A 19,074-nucleotide genomic window follows, 5' to 3' on the forward strand; every position below is an offset into this window, starting at 1 on the left:
CGTTTGCATAAGTATACTTATTTTATAGCTTTAACCCTGGCTCTGCTCACAGAAGGCTTCGTTCTTGGTCTACACGTCTGAACCTGGGCATGCACGAGACCTGTGCATCAGGGGGTCCCGGGTTCAATATCCTGTGGGGGCATGGTGGTTCGGATTCACTTTAAACTGTAGATCAAGTTTTGATCAGCCTATCACCACGAGGTGGACTTTTCGTTTCTTGAAAAGAAGCGTGTCCCTGTGTGCTCTTGCATATGTGTTTGAATCAGTGACTCCTATCGAGGGGTCCCGGGTTCGAATCCCGGTCTGGGCATGGATGTTTGTGAGTGTCCATTCATCAATTTCATCATATCACTACTCATCCCCATCTGTGACTCCTACCTTTCAATTGCCCAAAACCACAGATAACGAAAGCAGACAGAAACAATTTGCGAATACCGCGTTTTCGACAGCAGTACCGGAAGCTAGAAGACTAGTTCATTGCGTGCTTATCTCACCAGCTGATCACCCATCCATCCCCTAGACAGGAGCAGAGGAGATTACCCAATGGAGTTTTCCTCACTGCCTCCTCCCACATACAGCCGCTGCAGTGGCTGAACACTTTGTGTGCTGCTCTCACGATCTCACAGCCAACGTCCCAAGGTCAGTGATGTGCCGTTTAAGTTTACGTCTACATGCGTTGTCTACACGTAATCTACGCGTAGATTACATTGGGTTGTAGTTTACATAGACTACGTAGACAATCTAAAAGTGATTTAAAATTAATTTTCAAGGATTTCATGAAAGGAAAGTGACATTTTCAACTATATTGGTTCCTAACGAAATGAAAAGAATTCTATTTACAACAAATTTCTCTTCCCTTCTATTATCAACTATGGAAGAAGATAAATAGTATGCAAAAAACAACAACAGATGGTAGTCGTGAGGCAAAAGTGGTCTTTTCCCCATAAAACACCAGAATATTTCCTATATTAGGTTTCTTTCTAGGTGAGAAATTGTTCGAATTTGGAAGAAAGATCATGAAAAGTTCTCCTCACACATCAGCAACTGATACGCAGTATAATTTTCTTTCACTTCCAAGGCGCCCTTTGCTAAGTTATCATCTTTCGCCATGTTGTTTACGTCATCTACGTGTATAAAATAGTCTACGTGTAGAATGTAGACTATCGTTGTTTACGCATAGACGCACATCACTGCCCAAGGTTCAAGTCGTGGTGTGGGCATGGTGTTCCTCTTGTGAGTGAGCCTTAATCAATTCCATCTAACCATCATCCAATGTCTCTTCACAATTAGCCAAGACTGGGAGAAAAGTGGCGTCAAATAAGAAATAAACACAGCAAAAGTACCCCATAGTAGCAGTAGCGAAAAATTAACACGCTTTGGTCACCCCCCCCCCCCCAAAACTTGAATATTAAATAGGTGGTTATATGCTTGGGATCGATCTATTGTGTGTGGCGGGGGGGGGGGGTGTATAAGTTCTTTTCGAAATTATGTTCATTACTTTTACAGAGGTATCACACCGTACACTCTGTCCGCAGCATACTCAGCTTTCCGATTGGAAATACATCCGTCACTGCAACTGTGTCGCATGGCTGCATAAAGTCGATTGGTTGATTGATCTGTTTTATTTTAATTCGCTTTTCTCCCACTTTTGGCTAATCGCGAATTTGAGGATGAGTGATGATATGATGAAATTTATGAATAAACACTCCCAAAGACCACCTATGCCCAGGCCGAGATTCGAACCCGGAACCCCCTGGCGTCATTTAATTATTTTTTTAAAATTTATATATTTACTTATTTATTTATACAAAAAGGAAAACTCCTAATCGACAGTTTTCCCACCTTAACATTAATTTTAACTCAGCCACGGTGGTCGACATTCGGCCAGTGAGGTCTGCTCGCAGCTTAGAAACAAATCCTGAAAGAACAAAAACGCAGTGTGCGAATTGACTGAGATCCCCCCCACACAAGTTTATTCCCGGCAGGATTTTTTTTTAAATCCCTACCAGGGATGTTTTTAACACCGCCAAAGAAAATGTAATTGGAAGCATATACAGTAAAACTTCTTCTAACGGACACCTCTAAATTACGAACATTTTTTAAGTCCCCGGCAGAAATACATGGGGTTTAATGGCAATATTACTTCTCAAAAACGCACAAACGGACGCGGACACTGAAAACTATCTCCCAACGCAAATAAAACTTCATAATAACGGACAGCCTGAAAGAAAACGGTCACAATTCCTGGAATTCGACACAACAATGGCCAGTATTTCCAACTAGCGCGCATTGTTTCATGTTACACCGAACGTATTTCTTTTTAAAAGTGCAGACGACAGTAGACAGTATTCTTTGTGGTTATTTTAAGAAGTGTGTGTCACTTCTGCTGCGATATCGCAGAAACGCAAACGACTGACTTTAAAGGAAAAAGTTGAAGTCATCAACGTCTACGAGAAAGAGAAGCTTAGTGTTCGAGACATTGCCGTGCGTTTTGCTGTTGGAGAAACACAGATCAGTGATACTTTAAGAAGCAAAAGTGGCATCCTTACATTGTGGACTTGAAATGAAAATCTTTCTGGTAAACGCTCATTTCCCAATACACCGGGCTTGAAGGTTGAAAACTTAACATTTGAATGGTTTTAAAAACATTATGTTCGTAAAATACGTACTGTAATATGATTTTCCTATTGTGTAACATCCTACACTTTTTTATCTGAATAGCGGACACTTCTTAATAACGAACATTTATTTTTCCGCCAGGCCTGTCCTTTATTGAGAAGTTTCACTGTAGTATACCATTTCTTAACTGTGGAACTAGCACCATTGGAAACTCATTCAGGAAGACAGTTAATTAACCATTAAAACAATTGCTTCATGCTTCCTACTTCGCGTCTGAATTTCTATTTTTAAATAGCTTATTGTTTATTTGTCCATTGTCGTCGCGTGCAGAGATTTTACAAAAAAAGCTCTTAGAGTAATGTCCTTGCTCTGTCCTTTACCAAATTAAGTACAAAAGCCTACGGCCATGGCAAGAAGAGTTGATTTCGTCAGCTTCATTCGCTGGACGTTCGTAGATCATATTTCTCGCCGCATGCAGCCATTGAGTAGAACGCGCAATAGATATTTGGTCAAGTTTTCTCGGTGTTACTATTTCAATAGCTCTTTTTGTTTGTGGGTTTGGGTTTTCTTAGAATGTAAATATACTGTTTCTAAATTACGTCTAAATGCTATTATAATATTTATTGTCCTACGTACTTAGAATTTGAAGGCAATAATAGAATTTAATAACTGGTAACAAATACAAATTTCCATACTGAAAAAAATGAAATCGCAAATACGTCACTGAGTAGTCATCACCCCAAAGCAAAAAGCTTAAATCGCACACTGCCAAAATGTCTTGATGTTCTCTGCACGGTGTGAAAGTTTGTCAGTGTTGCACGACTCTGACAATAATCACTGATCAGCACCGCTGAGTGAAACGACAAGATTTCTGTATCGAAACTTTATTGATTGATTGATTTAGTTTATTTAACTTGGCTTTCTCCCACTTTTTGTCTAATCGCGAAGATGAGGATGAGAGATGGCATGATGAAATTGATGAAGGGACACTCACACACAGCCATGCCCAGGCTAGGATTCGAACCTGGAACCTCTGGTATCGTAGCACTATGTCCTAACCACTCCGCCACGGAGACCGGCTTATCGGAACTTGAGAATGAAATTGCGTGAGGGACGGTTATTCACTGGCGGTGCCTGGAAATCAAAAGCTTCAGTTTCCAGCACGAAGGGTCTTACGAAATGCAGCATGTATAGTTCGGCACCGAACTCTATGACGTCATATTCTAAATCAATCTCTTATACGTCACTTTTCTATGCTACTTAGTTTAACTTTTGACTTCCTGCGCCCGGCACGCGAAATGGCCTGTGACACGCCATGGGCGACATGGAAATGAGTCGCTTAATGCACCAAGCATCCTGAGTTGGGGTTTACACAAGTTGGGGACTTTCAAAGTTGCTAAAGAAGAATTCTTAAGTAATCTTTGCGAGACTGGCGAAAATGTATTACTGATTTTAAGAATAGCATTCTAATTTGTAAATTACTTTCATTTCCTCTGTGCATAAAGTTTCCAATAAAAATTCAAATAGATGAGACAAAAACCACAATTGTGCCTACTAGTATTCAAGATGTTCTACACATTGAAAGATATTTTTGATCTGCGTGGAGTCATATACGGTGAAGGTTTGTAATAGAACATATAAAATTGCAGTACAAATACATGAATCTATCCGATATACAAGATCTATGCAGATCTGTATAGGTATTACCACAGTCAGAAATTCCTTCCTGATATGAGTAGGTTAGGCTATGGCCCAGAACTTCATTTTTAGGAGCCCAAGTGAGAGCTGCTATTTGCAGAGAAAATTTGCAACTGCAAATGTCAAATTCCAAAGAGCTAGAGACCAGAATGATATCTGTAACACAGGCCTGCATAGATTTGGAGACTCAGAGATGTCTGTTGTCTCTTAATAATTTCAGCATGCTGATTCCAAAAATGAAATCCATTTTTACCCATCACGTTTAGTTTTGTTTTTTTCAGAAAACAGCAATATATTAAATGCCTTAATTTCACAATAAAATATGTAGTTCCATCATTTCATCAATACATGGTATTTGGTTTTCTACAATACAAATCCTCCAATTTTGAACTATAAATGCACATAGAATAGCAAGCCTTTATTCCACCTTCTATCTTCACGAGACACACTGACATGAAAATTGTAAACTTTGATTACGTAAGTTCCATTTTCGAAATCCCTCATAAAGATTTCCTTCACAAAATGTCCAAAACTCAAAGGTATAATGTAGTGGGTTGATTGAATTTAATGACATGGAGAAAAATCCTGATCTAGGGACGAAATTTATGTCATATCCATCATCAGCATTCAAAATACTTCCAGAATCACTTATTGATTTGGAAACAACCTAAATTTCCCTTCTATAAATTTATTTTAATGCGTTAGGTAATAGATGTAATGTAATGGCGAATATGAGAATTTTGATTGTGAAATTGTGAAAATTCCTGACGTGATAGGGAAAAATGGATGTCATTTCCGTGATGAGCATTCAAAATACTTCCAGAATCACCAATTGATTTGAAATCATCCGATTTTTTTTCCAAAAATGCAGGGTGGTGTAATCAATTCGGAGTTAGAAAGAACTAAATCATTGACATGTTCTTCTTGCAACATCATGCTGCTTCTTACTACACATTAAGCAAACCATCAAGAAATGGAATAGCGACACTACTCTCACGTAAACTGGTTATCAGGTATTACACCGATCGCAATTCCGCTGCTGGGAGGCAACGAAAGCGATCAGTTGAATTCTCTTCGACTGATATCGGGCATTTTCGAGTCACAAGGCACCGAAAGTTCCTGGCGGGACGAAACAAATGAGCGTCGGATATACAGCATGTTGCCAAACGTACTGTAAAACGGAGGAGGGGAGTTGATCAGCGCTGTTACTGGATAAATGTTGTACAAAGCACGGAAGATGAATACACAAACTATCACCCAAACCCTGTACAAAGAAGCCAACAAAAACAACTGACGCTTGGCAACGTTGTAATGGGAGAGCGATGTTACCCCTACAACTTTTAATTCGCGACTGAGGTTGTTGACACTCATCGAGGTACACATTCCCGAAGGCGGTTAGTGGACAGATGGAGCTATGTAGCAAGAAGTAGGTCAGCTGCCATTTGAGCTAAGATCAGTATAAGAAATTCTAAAAATCACATTAACCCACACACACACATCCCGGCCCATGAAGATAAATGCACAAATTGATGAAAGTATACTCAATTCTAGGATTGAGTTATTATGGAAATGCTCGTGATGTATTCTGGGTATTGGACTTAATAATTAGAAATAAAGTAATGGTTTACTCAATATTACAGGGCTATGAAGTTTAAGCACAGAGTTGAGAGTACGATGACTTCTAAAGTTTTACATCTGTCTTATCCGGCCACTTAAACCAAATCGCAACGATGAAGACGAATGGTGAAGAAATGAGGCTGATGAAATGCAGTGGTGGGGAGGATTAACTGTCTAGAGGTGCTGAGGGGTGTGGAATGAAATTTAGGGGGTGCGATCTTCAAAAGAAAGGAAAAATGAGACTTGCACGTATGGTTTAGACACCACATCAAATAGCAATCAACTCTCAGTAGGCTTCTATGAAAATATGCTAATGACTTAATTCATGTTTGCTTGCATTTCTTGACCACAACATGTAGTACAAAGAAGTTCGTGTGGCCTCCATTTCAGATTAATATCAATGACTGTAGTATACAATCATAGTAGGGTCCCTTGAATAAGGTAGGTGAGCCAAAGTTAGCCCGCGTTCCCAATGTGGCCCACTTTACGAAAATCGTATTAGTATTTAACGCAGCTAAGAAATGGCACCACATTAATGCACCCAGTCCTCCTCAGGTCTCCGGCTGCCAGTAGCCATTTTAATTAAGTTATTGTGTAACCCCCTGGCGTCGTAAGAACTGTGCAGACCAGTCCTCTACGCGGGTTGGCTATTCGTCGTTACTATATGTAATGCATGTCAACAATAAAAAAATTGTCACCAACAATTTTCTCTAATAAGATGTTGAAACGTGACTGAACATGAAAAAATATGTTCTCTTGAGCACAAGCATAATTTTCTAAGCCAACTATAAGCGGTGGGCCACCTTTGGGACCCATGGGACACCTTGGGAACAGATGTAACGCTTTTGTAATTTTTTTCTTTCAAAAAACTTACAATCAATGCTACACGTTGTTAATTAGTTATAGGAGATATTTATTTTCAATTCGGGAATATATCTCTTATTAAAGATTTGTAAATTGCCCTAGAAGCTTAACTAGGGCCACCTTTGGTTCACCTATCTTACTTAATATTATACGCTCATTAGTTTGCATAAGTCATAACTAAATGGCACTGCGACACAGAATATAATGATTTGGTTTAATTAACTAAACACGTTTGGTCAAGCAATTAAAGAAAATAGTAGCATTTACTAAAATTAATATTTTTGAACAAATTCTTTGGTTTACTAAAGAGCATTTAGTACTCGTGAACAATGATTTGTTTGTCGGCTGTTTAAACACATGTTTCGTTGTCAGAAACTGTTTTGGTTATTCGAAAGCTTCTTGTTTGCAAAAACGTTAACATTATTTTCGGCTGAAAATAATTTTGAAAAAGGGGTGCGCAAGCAGAAAGAAACAGAAACATAAATAGGAACCTCCGGCCATTTTCGGCCATTCAATGGTCTTCTTATGATTGAATTGAATAAAATAATTTGTTTTTTTCATCATTATTAGGTGAAGTAATACATTAATGTTTAAGTATTTATAAACATTCATTCATAACAATATATTAGGTAGAAAGTCCGACTAAACGTTTTTTCATTGAATACTCAGAGCGGTCCTTTCAACATATCTTGTGCGCCCACTGCGCGAATTTAGGTTTTAGCTTGGGTGGGTGGGGGGGGGGGGCGGGGTGCTCACTCAGTGATGTGTTTCTGGTTTGATTTTCGCGGGTAGGATTTTTTGGTCATTCAAATTTGTATTTGTAAACAAATCTATTACCTTGAGGTTATAAGTACCTTGTAATATTGGTTCTATCTTAGATCATTAAATCTTATGGTAACGTTTACACTTAATTTAGAGACACTTTGTACATTTACATTCTAAGAAAACCCAAACTCATGGGTTCGAATCCCGGTCTGTGAGTGTTCCTTTATCAATTTCATCATATTTATTTATTTATTTATCAAATAATTCCAAATACAGCGTTGGCCATTTTACAATGGAATGTATATCAGTGGAAAATAATATATAGGTATATATAAAAATTACAACAAACAAAAACAATAGATCCAATAAAGGACCTTACACAATTTTGAACAACAGCCTTTTGAAATGTGCCTCATCACTCATCCTCATCTTCACGATTAACCAAGAGTGGCAGAAAAGGAAAGTAAAATAAAGCAAATCAATCATCAAAAAGAGCTATGGAACTGGTAACACCGAAAACTTGACAATTGCGAAGTTCAAACTTAATGTCCATCTAATATACTACAAATTTGTTGTCAATACTTTACGAAAGTGTAAAATATCAGCACTATATCATGAAAACCTAAGTGGAAAACAGCCTGGTGTTGTCTCGGCTCGGTGAAGTTGATCAGTTGCAGAATGGTGTCTTTCTTTAATCCACCACAAGGCTACACAGTTTTCAGCAGTGAAATATTTGATGACCATTCATGGACACGAATAATTTTCCAGTTGTGTTTCTTACATAGTTAACAAATTGCATACTATATGCTTTGAAATCCATTTTTGGGGCGATTAAAACATCTCTGGCAGGGATTAAAATAATTTTATTTTGCCGGGATCATTTCTATTGTGCAGGGGAAATTCTCGGCACTCCCCGCCCCCGTTTATTCGCACACTGTGTGCCTGAGAATTGAAAACCATCTTGAATTGCTAAATATTCTGGCATAATTTTCAATAGTCATAAACTGAAAGAGACATAGATGCAAAGGTGTTGAAATGTATTTGTCAATTTGGGCTGGGTTTCAAAATGTAGTTCCTCTGAACCAAAACTTTCAAGGTGACCTTTATTGATTTCCACTACCATAAACCATACTTCAATGTCCTGAACAGTGAATACTTAGCTAAAAGCATACATTTTTATTGGTAATTTCAGATAAAAATAATATGCTGAATTATAATTATTGTGTCGTATAAGAAGAATAAAGTTTGATTCGAACAGTGTAATTAATTTTGTCAAAGCCTAATAAAATAATGATGGAGCACACACTGAAGCAACACCCTTTAAAGTAAAAATCACATCACACCACATATTTTCCTAACCTAGTTCATCCAACCATACAGTAATTGTTTATAATCAGTCGCTGCCTTCAGTTTTCATTGATATAAGGAATGCTCTTTATACACGTTATTGAGCAGACACCACCATTACACAAACAGAGGCTGAGGAAAATTGTGACAAAGAAACGTTATTCGGAATAATCTGGAACAAATGGCAATTATTTTTTAAAAAGGTTAATGTAAGAATTTTATCCCACAAAGCATTAGATTTGCCTTTTAATGATAATGTCGTGTTGTGGGTAATGAGTCAAAGAAAACAGTAGCATTTGCAAATGTAGGTAGACCTCGGTCATATGGGCGTACAAGTCGTAAACAAGCAGTTAGTCACAGACTACTGAAAGGCGTAACAGATCATAATATTCATTAAACATACGAGGCGCGTTAGTAAAGTAATGGCAGGTAGTTGCAATTAAATAATACTGTAGAATGAGTAAAATTTTCATTGTATTCAATAGTAAAGTTGGAGTTCTAACCTACTTCACAACATGGCCGCCGCTGGTAATAACGGGTGATCGGCTTTAGTTATTCTTGTAGGCATGTTTAGTATATTGTACAAAATCTTTGAAACATTTATACGCAACGCAAGAATCATGCTATCCTACGTTCCTTACGTTGGGTTTGATTGTCCTTGATTCATTCAACGTTCCATTCGTTATGTTGTAATATAAACCTCGGAGGAAGGAAAGTGGCTAGGAGAGTAAGCCTGTCTTGCTCATGAATTTCATGAGAAAAAAATATGACTCATTTCTTTAGATAGCGATCGCTTCATGTATTCAACATTTTTTTTTAGAGATGAAGCAATAAATGCATGTAATCATTATCAACATCCCGTCCTGGGCACGACACTATCTGAAAGACTTTGAAACGATAGAAAACTTGTCCTAAACACAGTCTACACTTTTCCCTCTCAAATGACACTAATGTGCCTCATTGCAGAGTAAAATCCACTTAAACAACATGTCGAAGGATTACTATCAACACAAGCATCACAGTACGAAGAACAGGCTTAGGACTTGAACACCATATTACATCAAGTTAGATGTGCATAAATTAAATGTTGTAGTAACATAAGTTCCGTGAATGATCCAACTTTTGGAATCTTCCATCACCATCAAATGTGAAATATAATAATATTTTCATGCAAACTACCAGTGTTTATATCGACTCTTCATTTTCTGAGACGGCGTTGAAAATAATAATATATTTACTAAAACTGCAACAATATTCGCTGAAAGAATACCTCACATTCGTATGACTTTTTTTAAATTGACAATTCTCTTATTTTTAATTAACAAGTAATTTGATCACAAAAATATAAAATTACTTGTTGCTCAGTTAGACGTTTCACAGTTGGTCAACAATTTAATCGGCTGAGATGTGAAGCATTTCTTTGCATTACTCACATAATACTCATGGACAATTTTACAAAAAATTGTGTTATACCTATCTAATAATGATAATATTTATTTATTTATTGTAAATGCTGCATAATTCTAAAGGATACAGCATGTGTTATCATGTGTTATCTTAACATCAAATGTTGTAAAGTCGCCTTACAAGGAGTAAAAGCAAAGTGAATAAAGATCATGATTTCTATTTTTTTCAAACCATTTTTAATGTTTTTTTAAAATTGACATCGGATTTTTTATATAAATCCATTTTTTTTATTTAAGAAAACACACTTAATGAACAGTTTGATTAAAGCAAATAAAAAATTATAAGTAAATATACATTTTTTTGTTTGTGATACTGTATACATGAACCTACTATGGAAATATTTGAGGAGGAAACTATTAGAATTTCATTAACTTTTCTTCCAAGGTCCTTGCTTTTCTCTCAGTGAAAATAAAACATCCTTGGTCTTGGTAGCTGAACTTTGGTAATTTTTTTAATGATAGTTGCAAAATATCAGCTGCCATGTTTATTTACAGTTTAATTATAATGACAAAGTTTTAGTTTAACATGTACATTTTTCTACACAAAATGTTTGCTTTTTGTTCATAAAAAAATATTGAATTATAAATGAAAATAAATTTAAATGTATTTACAGTTTACATATTATATTTCCTTTCATATGAGCTTCACACCATCAGTAGATATATTTTGTTTCATTTGTTTCTCTTTCATAGAGCCAAATCAACATCATTGAATGATTACAAGGTTAATGTACTTTCACGAAAAGTGATTCTGATATCTACAAAATCCTTATGTAGATTATTCTGTAAATTAATTATTTAAAGCGATTTAAATCAATCAGCACATTTAAATCTTGATATAAATCGCGATTTAAATCAAGCCTATTTGAATCAATCCACCCTCATTAAAAGTGAATCTGTAGTCGAATAATACAGAAGCTATCCTACTGTTATTGAACTTGCATCAATCCACTGCGAATAGATCATCCAGGTATCAAACATTTAACGTTTACAAAGCATAGAAGACATAGGTTTTCTATGACCTCATTTCCTGCATTGTATACGAGTGACGTAAACAGCGTTTTCCGATCAACCTACAAAGCAACCGTCTCTGATAACGGCATTCGTTTAGATAGGGCCACAACACATTCCAAATGGCAGCGCCTGTTGACAGAGGAAGTCGAAACGTGGTCTCCTTCTCTCATTGGTCAGTGCAAAAGAATGTGATAGCAACCACGTTCAACATCGACGCTGCGATTTAACTTACGATGCAAATCTTCGAACTTTTATTTGGCAAGGTAAAAAAGTATACTTCTCCAATGTGTATTGCACTGTGCCTATTTCTATTTTTATTATTTGAGGCTGCTTCTCTGCCCTCTTGTGATAAAAGCAACGATCAGGGTGAAATAAACAGATGAAATGGCAACTGGACAAACACAATGGCCTCCATGCCTTGATCAAGGTTCGAACTGAGGACATGTGTCTTGGAGGCACATGGAAGCAGAGGCAGGTTGAACTCAAAATGTTCTCAATCTCTACAATAGCGGAGGGAAGTGATTAGCACAATGCTCCAGATGTATTTAACTTCAATTCACCCTTCCCCCGATGAGTCCCAGAGATACTTATACGCTGGAATCAATGGGGAAAAAATCCTATTTGACATCAACGTTTAAAATTCTTCGAAGTCGAAAAGTTCAGGATATTAAACTGTTAAATTAGAAACTAGATACTCACTATGTTTGTTTCTTCTTTTAAGTGAAAAATAATAAAGTGCAATTTGTATTGAGCGCTTCAAAAAATAGGGATTTTATAATTATAAATGAAAGATGCAGAATTTAGTTTAAAGAATAAGGGAAATTTTGGGGGATGAAATGACATTCATGAAAATTGGCACTGAAAATGCACTATAAAGTATTAAAGGCACAAAATAAGTAGTGAATATGAACACCTTACTAGTTTTCTTACTCATTGTATTTGTATTCCACTGTTTATTTCTTACCTTTGTATTGCGTTTGTATTATTTTGGCTAATCGCGACGATGATGATGAATTATGATTAGTTAGAATTGATGATGGAACTCTCACAAAACAATAGAATAGTTTCACTGTGAAGGAAAGTGGAAATAAGCGAAAACACCCCACAGAAGTCTTTAGACAAACTTCAAGATAGGCATATAACTTTAAAGTAGGGAATTAAATGCACTATAAAATTAACTAAATATATGTTGAAACGAATTTAAGTCATTAATCCCTACGCTTTACCTCAAAGGAATAACACAGCAGAACAGGTACTCAATGAAGGCCCCGAACTTGAGCACGCAAATTATCATCATTGTAGATACTAAGTACATGAAGAAAGTTTCGAATGAAACTGGTGTAACACACAGCTGTTGCACATACTCTAACCTACAGAAACGTATGACACACTGCGTAATATATTAAAAATGGAAAAGACGAGGAACTTTATGTTATGAAAGCCTTGTTCATTCTTCATTTACTTCGACGGAAGGCGATAGTGTAAAACTGCGCGCGTAAGATTCGTAATAAAAAAAAGGCTTAACAGATCATCTGAGGAGGTGGCTCTATTTAAATTGGTACGTTACTTCAGAATTCCGTCGCCGCCTTGTAATCAAGTAAATCTTGAACTATGATTCCAACCTAGGTTATTAAACCTTATGATAACATTTAGACATAATTTAGAAACAGCGTATTTACATTCTAAGGAACCCAAACTCATACACAAAATGAGCTATCGAATTAAGAACAACGAAAACTTGACTAAATTTGTATTTCCAAGTTCAAACTTAACGTCCATCTTACATACTTATAAGTTTCTTGTGAACACATGTAACGTATCAGCACTTTGCCATGGTAACTTAAGTGGATTCATTGATTGATTGATTTGCTTTATTTTACTTCGCTTTTTGTGGCACTTTTAGCTAATTTGCAAAAATGGGGATGAGGGATGACATGTTGAAATTGATGAATGGACACTCACAAACATCCAGGCAGGGATTCGAACTCTGTTGCGGCCTAATTGCGAACAGTGCCTGAATCGTCGTAACCGCGAACACATGAAACTGAGAAATATTTCCACATCCTAATTTCGAACACATAGAACTGAAAACCTGTTTTTAGAAACAGGTAAGGGTAAGACACGAGAATTCTGGTCTTTGCTAGCACCAAAGGAAGAGAGACTTTGAAGACCCAAACACATTTTTTTTATGGATGGAACGTTCAAAAGCCATGCTACCCAGTTTCCTCAGATACGACCATACATGCAGACTTTTGAAGTACGAATTCAGAAGCAAATGTTGCACCTCTAGTCTTTGCGTTTCCACCAGACAAGAGGAAAGATATTTATTTACGATTGTTCCGATTAATCTTGAGGGAAATACCAGAGTGGAACGCTGAAACGGTGAATATTAACTACTGCTACTTCTGCTTTAAAAGAGGTTTTACCCAAGATTAACATTCACGGTTGCTATTTCCACTTTACACAAAGTCTTTGGAGGAAAGTTCAAGAAGCTCGCATGACTACTTCTTACAATGAAGATGAATAAATGAAGAGGAGCATCCGTATGTGAGTGTCTATAGCTTTTCTAAACCTAGAAGATCTTGAAGAAGGATGGCTTCGTATTTACGAGGAAGCTCCTCGTAATGAAAACCTTGTGAAGTTCTTCGACTATTTTGTGGACCGGTGGCTCGAAAACCCCTTACTGCCAAAAATATGTGGAACTGTTTCAACAGGAGGCACCGGACAAATAATGCAGAGGAGGGATTGAATCATAAAATCAACAGCGAACTTGGTAGGCCACATCCAAGAGTGGCAGAGCACATTAAATGCTTAGTGGCTGAGGCAGAAAAGTCAAATGATATAATTATGAGAGTGGAAATGAACCTGGAAGGTGTCTAGCGGAAGAAAATATATTTTGTGGACGAGAGGATAGCATAAAGCACCGACAAATACAAGGAGACTGGTGATATCCATATATCATATGTTTTGAAATTAGACTAGGTAACGTCATAACATTCACCGCATTATTAATTGAGAAAGTCATTAATTGTATTATTAATTGTATAAGTTCTTTTTGTACAATATGTATAATGTGTATATATAATGTATGTACGTACTTCGACGAAGGCTTTAATCATGTCGGATTTTATGTTACAACTGACATCCTTCAATTTGAGGTGCAACTTTTACACCACCAGTGACCCACAGGCCACTGACCAGTCTAAAGTCTGGCACTGAGTCTCTTTTAAAATATAGTTAAAAGGACTCAGGAAATTGAGAGAAAGTTGTAGGTCACAAGACAGAAAAATGTGTTCGCAATTAGGACGAATCCCTTCGAGTGTATTTCTGTTCAGGCAGGAAGTGTTCGCAATTAGGACGACACCGAGAAAAACATCCCTGGCAGGGATAAAAATAATTTACTTTTGCCGGGGATAAAATATTTTGTTGGAGGAAATCCCCTGCATTCCCCCCCCCCACCCCCGTTAACTCGCACACTGTATGTCGATAGAGAGCACATTTTATACAATTGCCTTTCTACATGTGTCAGTTCTCCGAGAATCCTTTACTTTTATACAGGCACGTAGCCACGGAGGGGCCTCAGGAAACTGAAAAGCCCCCCGGAATCGCACAAATATCTAATTTAAATAGTGCATAGTGGTAATTAATTTTACTTCCTTAGCAGAATTAAACATATTGTATAATAGTTTGTATCATACTGAGAAATTCATTTTCAGGGCTTCTGCCCCCGCTTTTTCTCCTTTAAATGACAGGTACTGATAGGGGATGAGCCTCCCCTGAAATAATGTTCTGGCCACGGGCATGCTTTTATAAATGTTATTGAAATTGTAGGATACATTACGTCAGTGTTTTGCAGCATCTAGTCATTTAGTATGCAATGTATATTGGACTTCATCCATTGCCTACCAAGTCTGTTGACTTTTCATTTCGAGAGAACAGTTCTTCTTTTGCCTTCAGTCAAGGTCTGTTCCAATTCCACTTTATGTTCAGATAGGCTAATCGAGACTGGACGTGCGATCTAAACCACTAGCGTTTCCAGTGGAAATCCAACACGGGACCTGCCGGCCTCCGTGGCAGAGTGATTAGCACAGGGGTTCGAAGCCTGGCCTGTGTATGGGTGGTCTTAGTGAATGTCCCTATGCACATCGTCACTCATCCTCATCTTCGCGATTATCCAAAAGTGGCAGAAAAGATAAATCAATCAATGAAACCAACAGGGGACCATTTGATAACAAGTCGACGACGTTACCACTACGCCATCTGGATGGTCCGATTTCACAATACAAGAGTACTAATCATGCGTTACTCTTCATTATGTACACGCCCTCGATGGCCGAGTGCGTTAATTCATCGACTTTCTATCTCGAAAGTTCTCGGTTTCGATTCCCGGCCTAGATATGCATGTTCTTTATAACGTTGTTCCAATGTATGTTTCATTCCTGGCCCGTTTTCTAGCCTCAGTACTTTAGTATTATACGGACAACCTCCAATTAATACCCTATACGCACATAACCTAATCTTCATATCTAATTAGTACGCCATAAGACCCTAACCTAACTAATTAAATATGAAGGTTAGGTTAGGTTAGGTTGAGTTAGGTTAGGTACGTATATAGCGTGCTAATTGGAGGTAGTCCGTATAATACTAAAGTACCCTAGCCTCGTTTCAGTGGCAACCACTGTCGTCACATATGAACACTGGCGTACGCAGAAAGGGGCTGATGGGCTACACCCCCTCCGAAATTTTGAGAAAATTAACATTTTCAAATAAAAGCAGTGAAGAACTTAAGAAAACCTAGTGGTAAATGCAACTCCCCTTGAAATGACTACCGATTGTTATTTTTTATAGTAGAAACTTCTAAAAATACGAATATCTTGTTGTGTACACCGTTCCTGTAGAAAGCAGCTATGCACTATCCACCTTTACAATTCCAGCCAATCCCGAAATATTCCCGCCTACGCCAGTGTATATAAAAATTACTTATCAGAAGCGAAACTAAGTAAAGTGTATTTTAAGTTATGTTTATGTTCAGATAGGATAATCGGAACGCAGTCACCCGCAATAAAAATGGGACACCTACATCCATAAGTTCCCACTTCCCATCATGCCGTTACGTGTGTTGCCTTACTCCACGGTGATGAGCGAACTTGAACGGGATACCTATGTTCAATGTTAAGTTTGGATACCACACGTAAGACCATGCAGGGAAGTGAATATTTCAGGTTGTAGGTGTCCCATTTTTGTAGCGGGTAGCTGTACAGGGTTGTTAAAGGTCCAGGAATTTTAAATAAATTCAATTCCGGTCCAGGAGAAAATCAACGAGCGTATATGGGTTCTGGACAACCATTTTATCTGTAAAATATTTCAATTCGGTCCAGGAACCTTTTTTTAATAAATTTAAATACGTTACAACAACCTTTTTTGCGGATGAATTTAAATACGGTCCAGGAACCTTTTTTCCGGATCAATTTAAATTCGGTCCAGGAACCTTTTTTCCGGTTCAATTTAAATTTTGTCCAGGAACCTTTTTTCCGGATCAATTTAATTACGGTCCAGGAACCTTTTCTCCGGATAAATTTAAATACAGTTCTGGAACCTTTTTCAGGATTAGTTTTAAATGAGGTCCAAGTTTCGTATTCAAATGAAACAATTCGCAACTTGAACCGAATTTAAATTGTGCGAGAAAAAAAATGTTTTTGTCCTGTTGCGGAAGCCAATAGAACCCATTAGAATGTATCGGTTCTTCGTCCTTTAACAACTCCTGGCTGTACACTCTCCCAACAGCAGAGCAATGAACCTTCACTGAAAATCGAACTCCAGATCACTTGATTGCAAGGCGACTACGAGTATACTATTGGGGACAGACGTACAAATTCTTGACTCACCTGGGAATAAGGCAGCAGACGGCAGGACATGTCTCCCAGCAGCCACTCCTGCGTGACGCGGGTGGTGGCGATGCCAGGGATGCCCACGGCGAAGACGACATCGGCCACCGCAAGGTTCAGCAGGAAGTAGTTGGTGACCGTCCTCATCTCCCTGTAGCGCACGATGGCGGCGATGATGATGAGGTTGGCGGCCACCGACGTGATGAGGATGAGCAGGAGCGCCGTGACCTCCACCCCGACCGCTACGCCCCTGTCCCCGAACTCGCTGTAGAACGTGTAGAAGAAGCGAGGGCCCCATCCGCTCCACGTGTCGTTGCCGAAAAGATAGGAGTAGTTGATGGGCGACGTCATCTTCCGAACCGAAGGAAGGACGGATGTGTTTGAAGAGTTTTCGGTCAGTTTCTCTGGCGATGGGGCATCGAAAAGTTCAGCAACTGGTGACGCGGCATTATTCAACTTGCGAGCACAGCGTGACTTCTCGTACGTTGCGTTGCGATATCGAAAGTTAATCTATTCACATAAAGCACACGTCACTCTAACACGTCTGCTTGCAGCACAGCTAATCTTCACGATCACAATTCAGATGCAAAATCGATTTCATTTTCGAACAAACTAGGCACTTCCGCCGACTCGCGTAGACCTTCTGCAAATTGCTGGACGAAATTGGGCGATAATGCTTTCTTCCGGCTTGCGATATCGCTGTAACCGCCGGCGCGAATAGTTCGCCAAAACTTCCGGCGCGCCGCTTCCGCGATCCCTCTACCGGCCGGGCGGAGAACTTCTCGGAGAAACAAATCTTCTCTGGAGAAGAACCGTCGACCCTGACGAGTGGCCGCGAAGTGACATTTGACGATCGCTTTTCGGAATCGATGAGTTCCCGGCAGAGCATAGCCTCAAGCCACGTGACGCGTGCCCTGAGCAGACGATTCTGAGTCACGAGAGCAACTCCCGAGAAACGAATGCCGCCAGGAGGCGCTGAATCTCCTTCCCCCCCTCCCGTTCTCCCCCGCGCGCACGCCAACAATCGGCTTCGACAGGTACTTGCATATCAGCGTTGCCAGCCCCCATTAAGAAAGAGAGCTGTTTAATCTGTGGAATTTCACTACATGCTGATAAATTGGGTTAGAATCTATATAATAGTAATAATAATGAATCATTACTATTATTGATACTTAGTAATAGTAATTTATTATTATAACCGACCCCCGTTGCGGGGTAGTTAGCACATCGCGCTACGACGCCAGGGGTTCGTGTCCCGGCCTGGGCATGCGTGTTCTTTATGTGCGTATTCATCAATTCCATCATATATCACTCATCCACATCTTCGCAAATTAACCAAAGGTGACACAAAAGCGAATTAAAGTAAAGCAAATCAATCAATAATTTTATGCAAATAAAAATACTTTTCGTAAAATTTTCTTACCAGCTTTTCTTGTTCTTAACAAGTTCAGAACCGTAGCTGGGGGGCGGCGGGAGTCGACCCTGTGCACCGAACGATCTAAATGAAAATAAGTTTTAAGATCAATTGATTAATTTTTGGTTTTAAGTCCACTTTATGCACAGTGAGGTTAATTGGGACTGGCCCTACAGTTTAAAGTGGGATCCGAACCACTGTGCCTCCACCGGGTTTCGAGGGACCCCTTGGTCACAAAGCGACGATATTACCACTACACCATAGGGGAGTTACAAAAGCTGTAAAAGAGAGAATGCATTGGCGTCCCGTGAAATTATTTGCGCCTTATTAAATCAATATTGAGCCTGCAAAGAAAAAAATTGACCCAAAAATTTTCTTCCTCGCT

At 38.5% G+C, this 19,074-nt stretch overlaps 1 protein-coding gene across 1 annotated transcript in view; it reads right to left on the reverse strand.

Moving 5' to 3' along the window:
• The window catches only part of LOC146004347 (neuropeptide Y receptor type 2-like), an 83,541-nt gene extending 65,348 nt beyond the window's left edge, over positions 1-18,193 (reverse strand). The window contains exon 1 of the mRNA XM_083143134.1: positions 17,276-18,193. Coding sequence (XP_082999260.1) covers positions 17,276-17,626 — 351 coding nt within the window. The 5' untranslated portion in view covers positions 17,627-18,193. The remainder of the gene's footprint in view (positions 1-17,275) is intronic.
• Positions 18,194-19,074: the final 881 nt, after the last annotated feature.

This window comes from Lepisma saccharinum, chromosome 21, assembly GCF_977018435.1.
Source record: "Lepisma saccharinum chromosome 21, izLepSacc3.1, whole genome shotgun sequence".
Lineage (NCBI taxonomy): Eukaryota > Metazoa > Arthropoda > Insecta > Zygentoma > Lepismatidae > Lepisma > Lepisma saccharinum.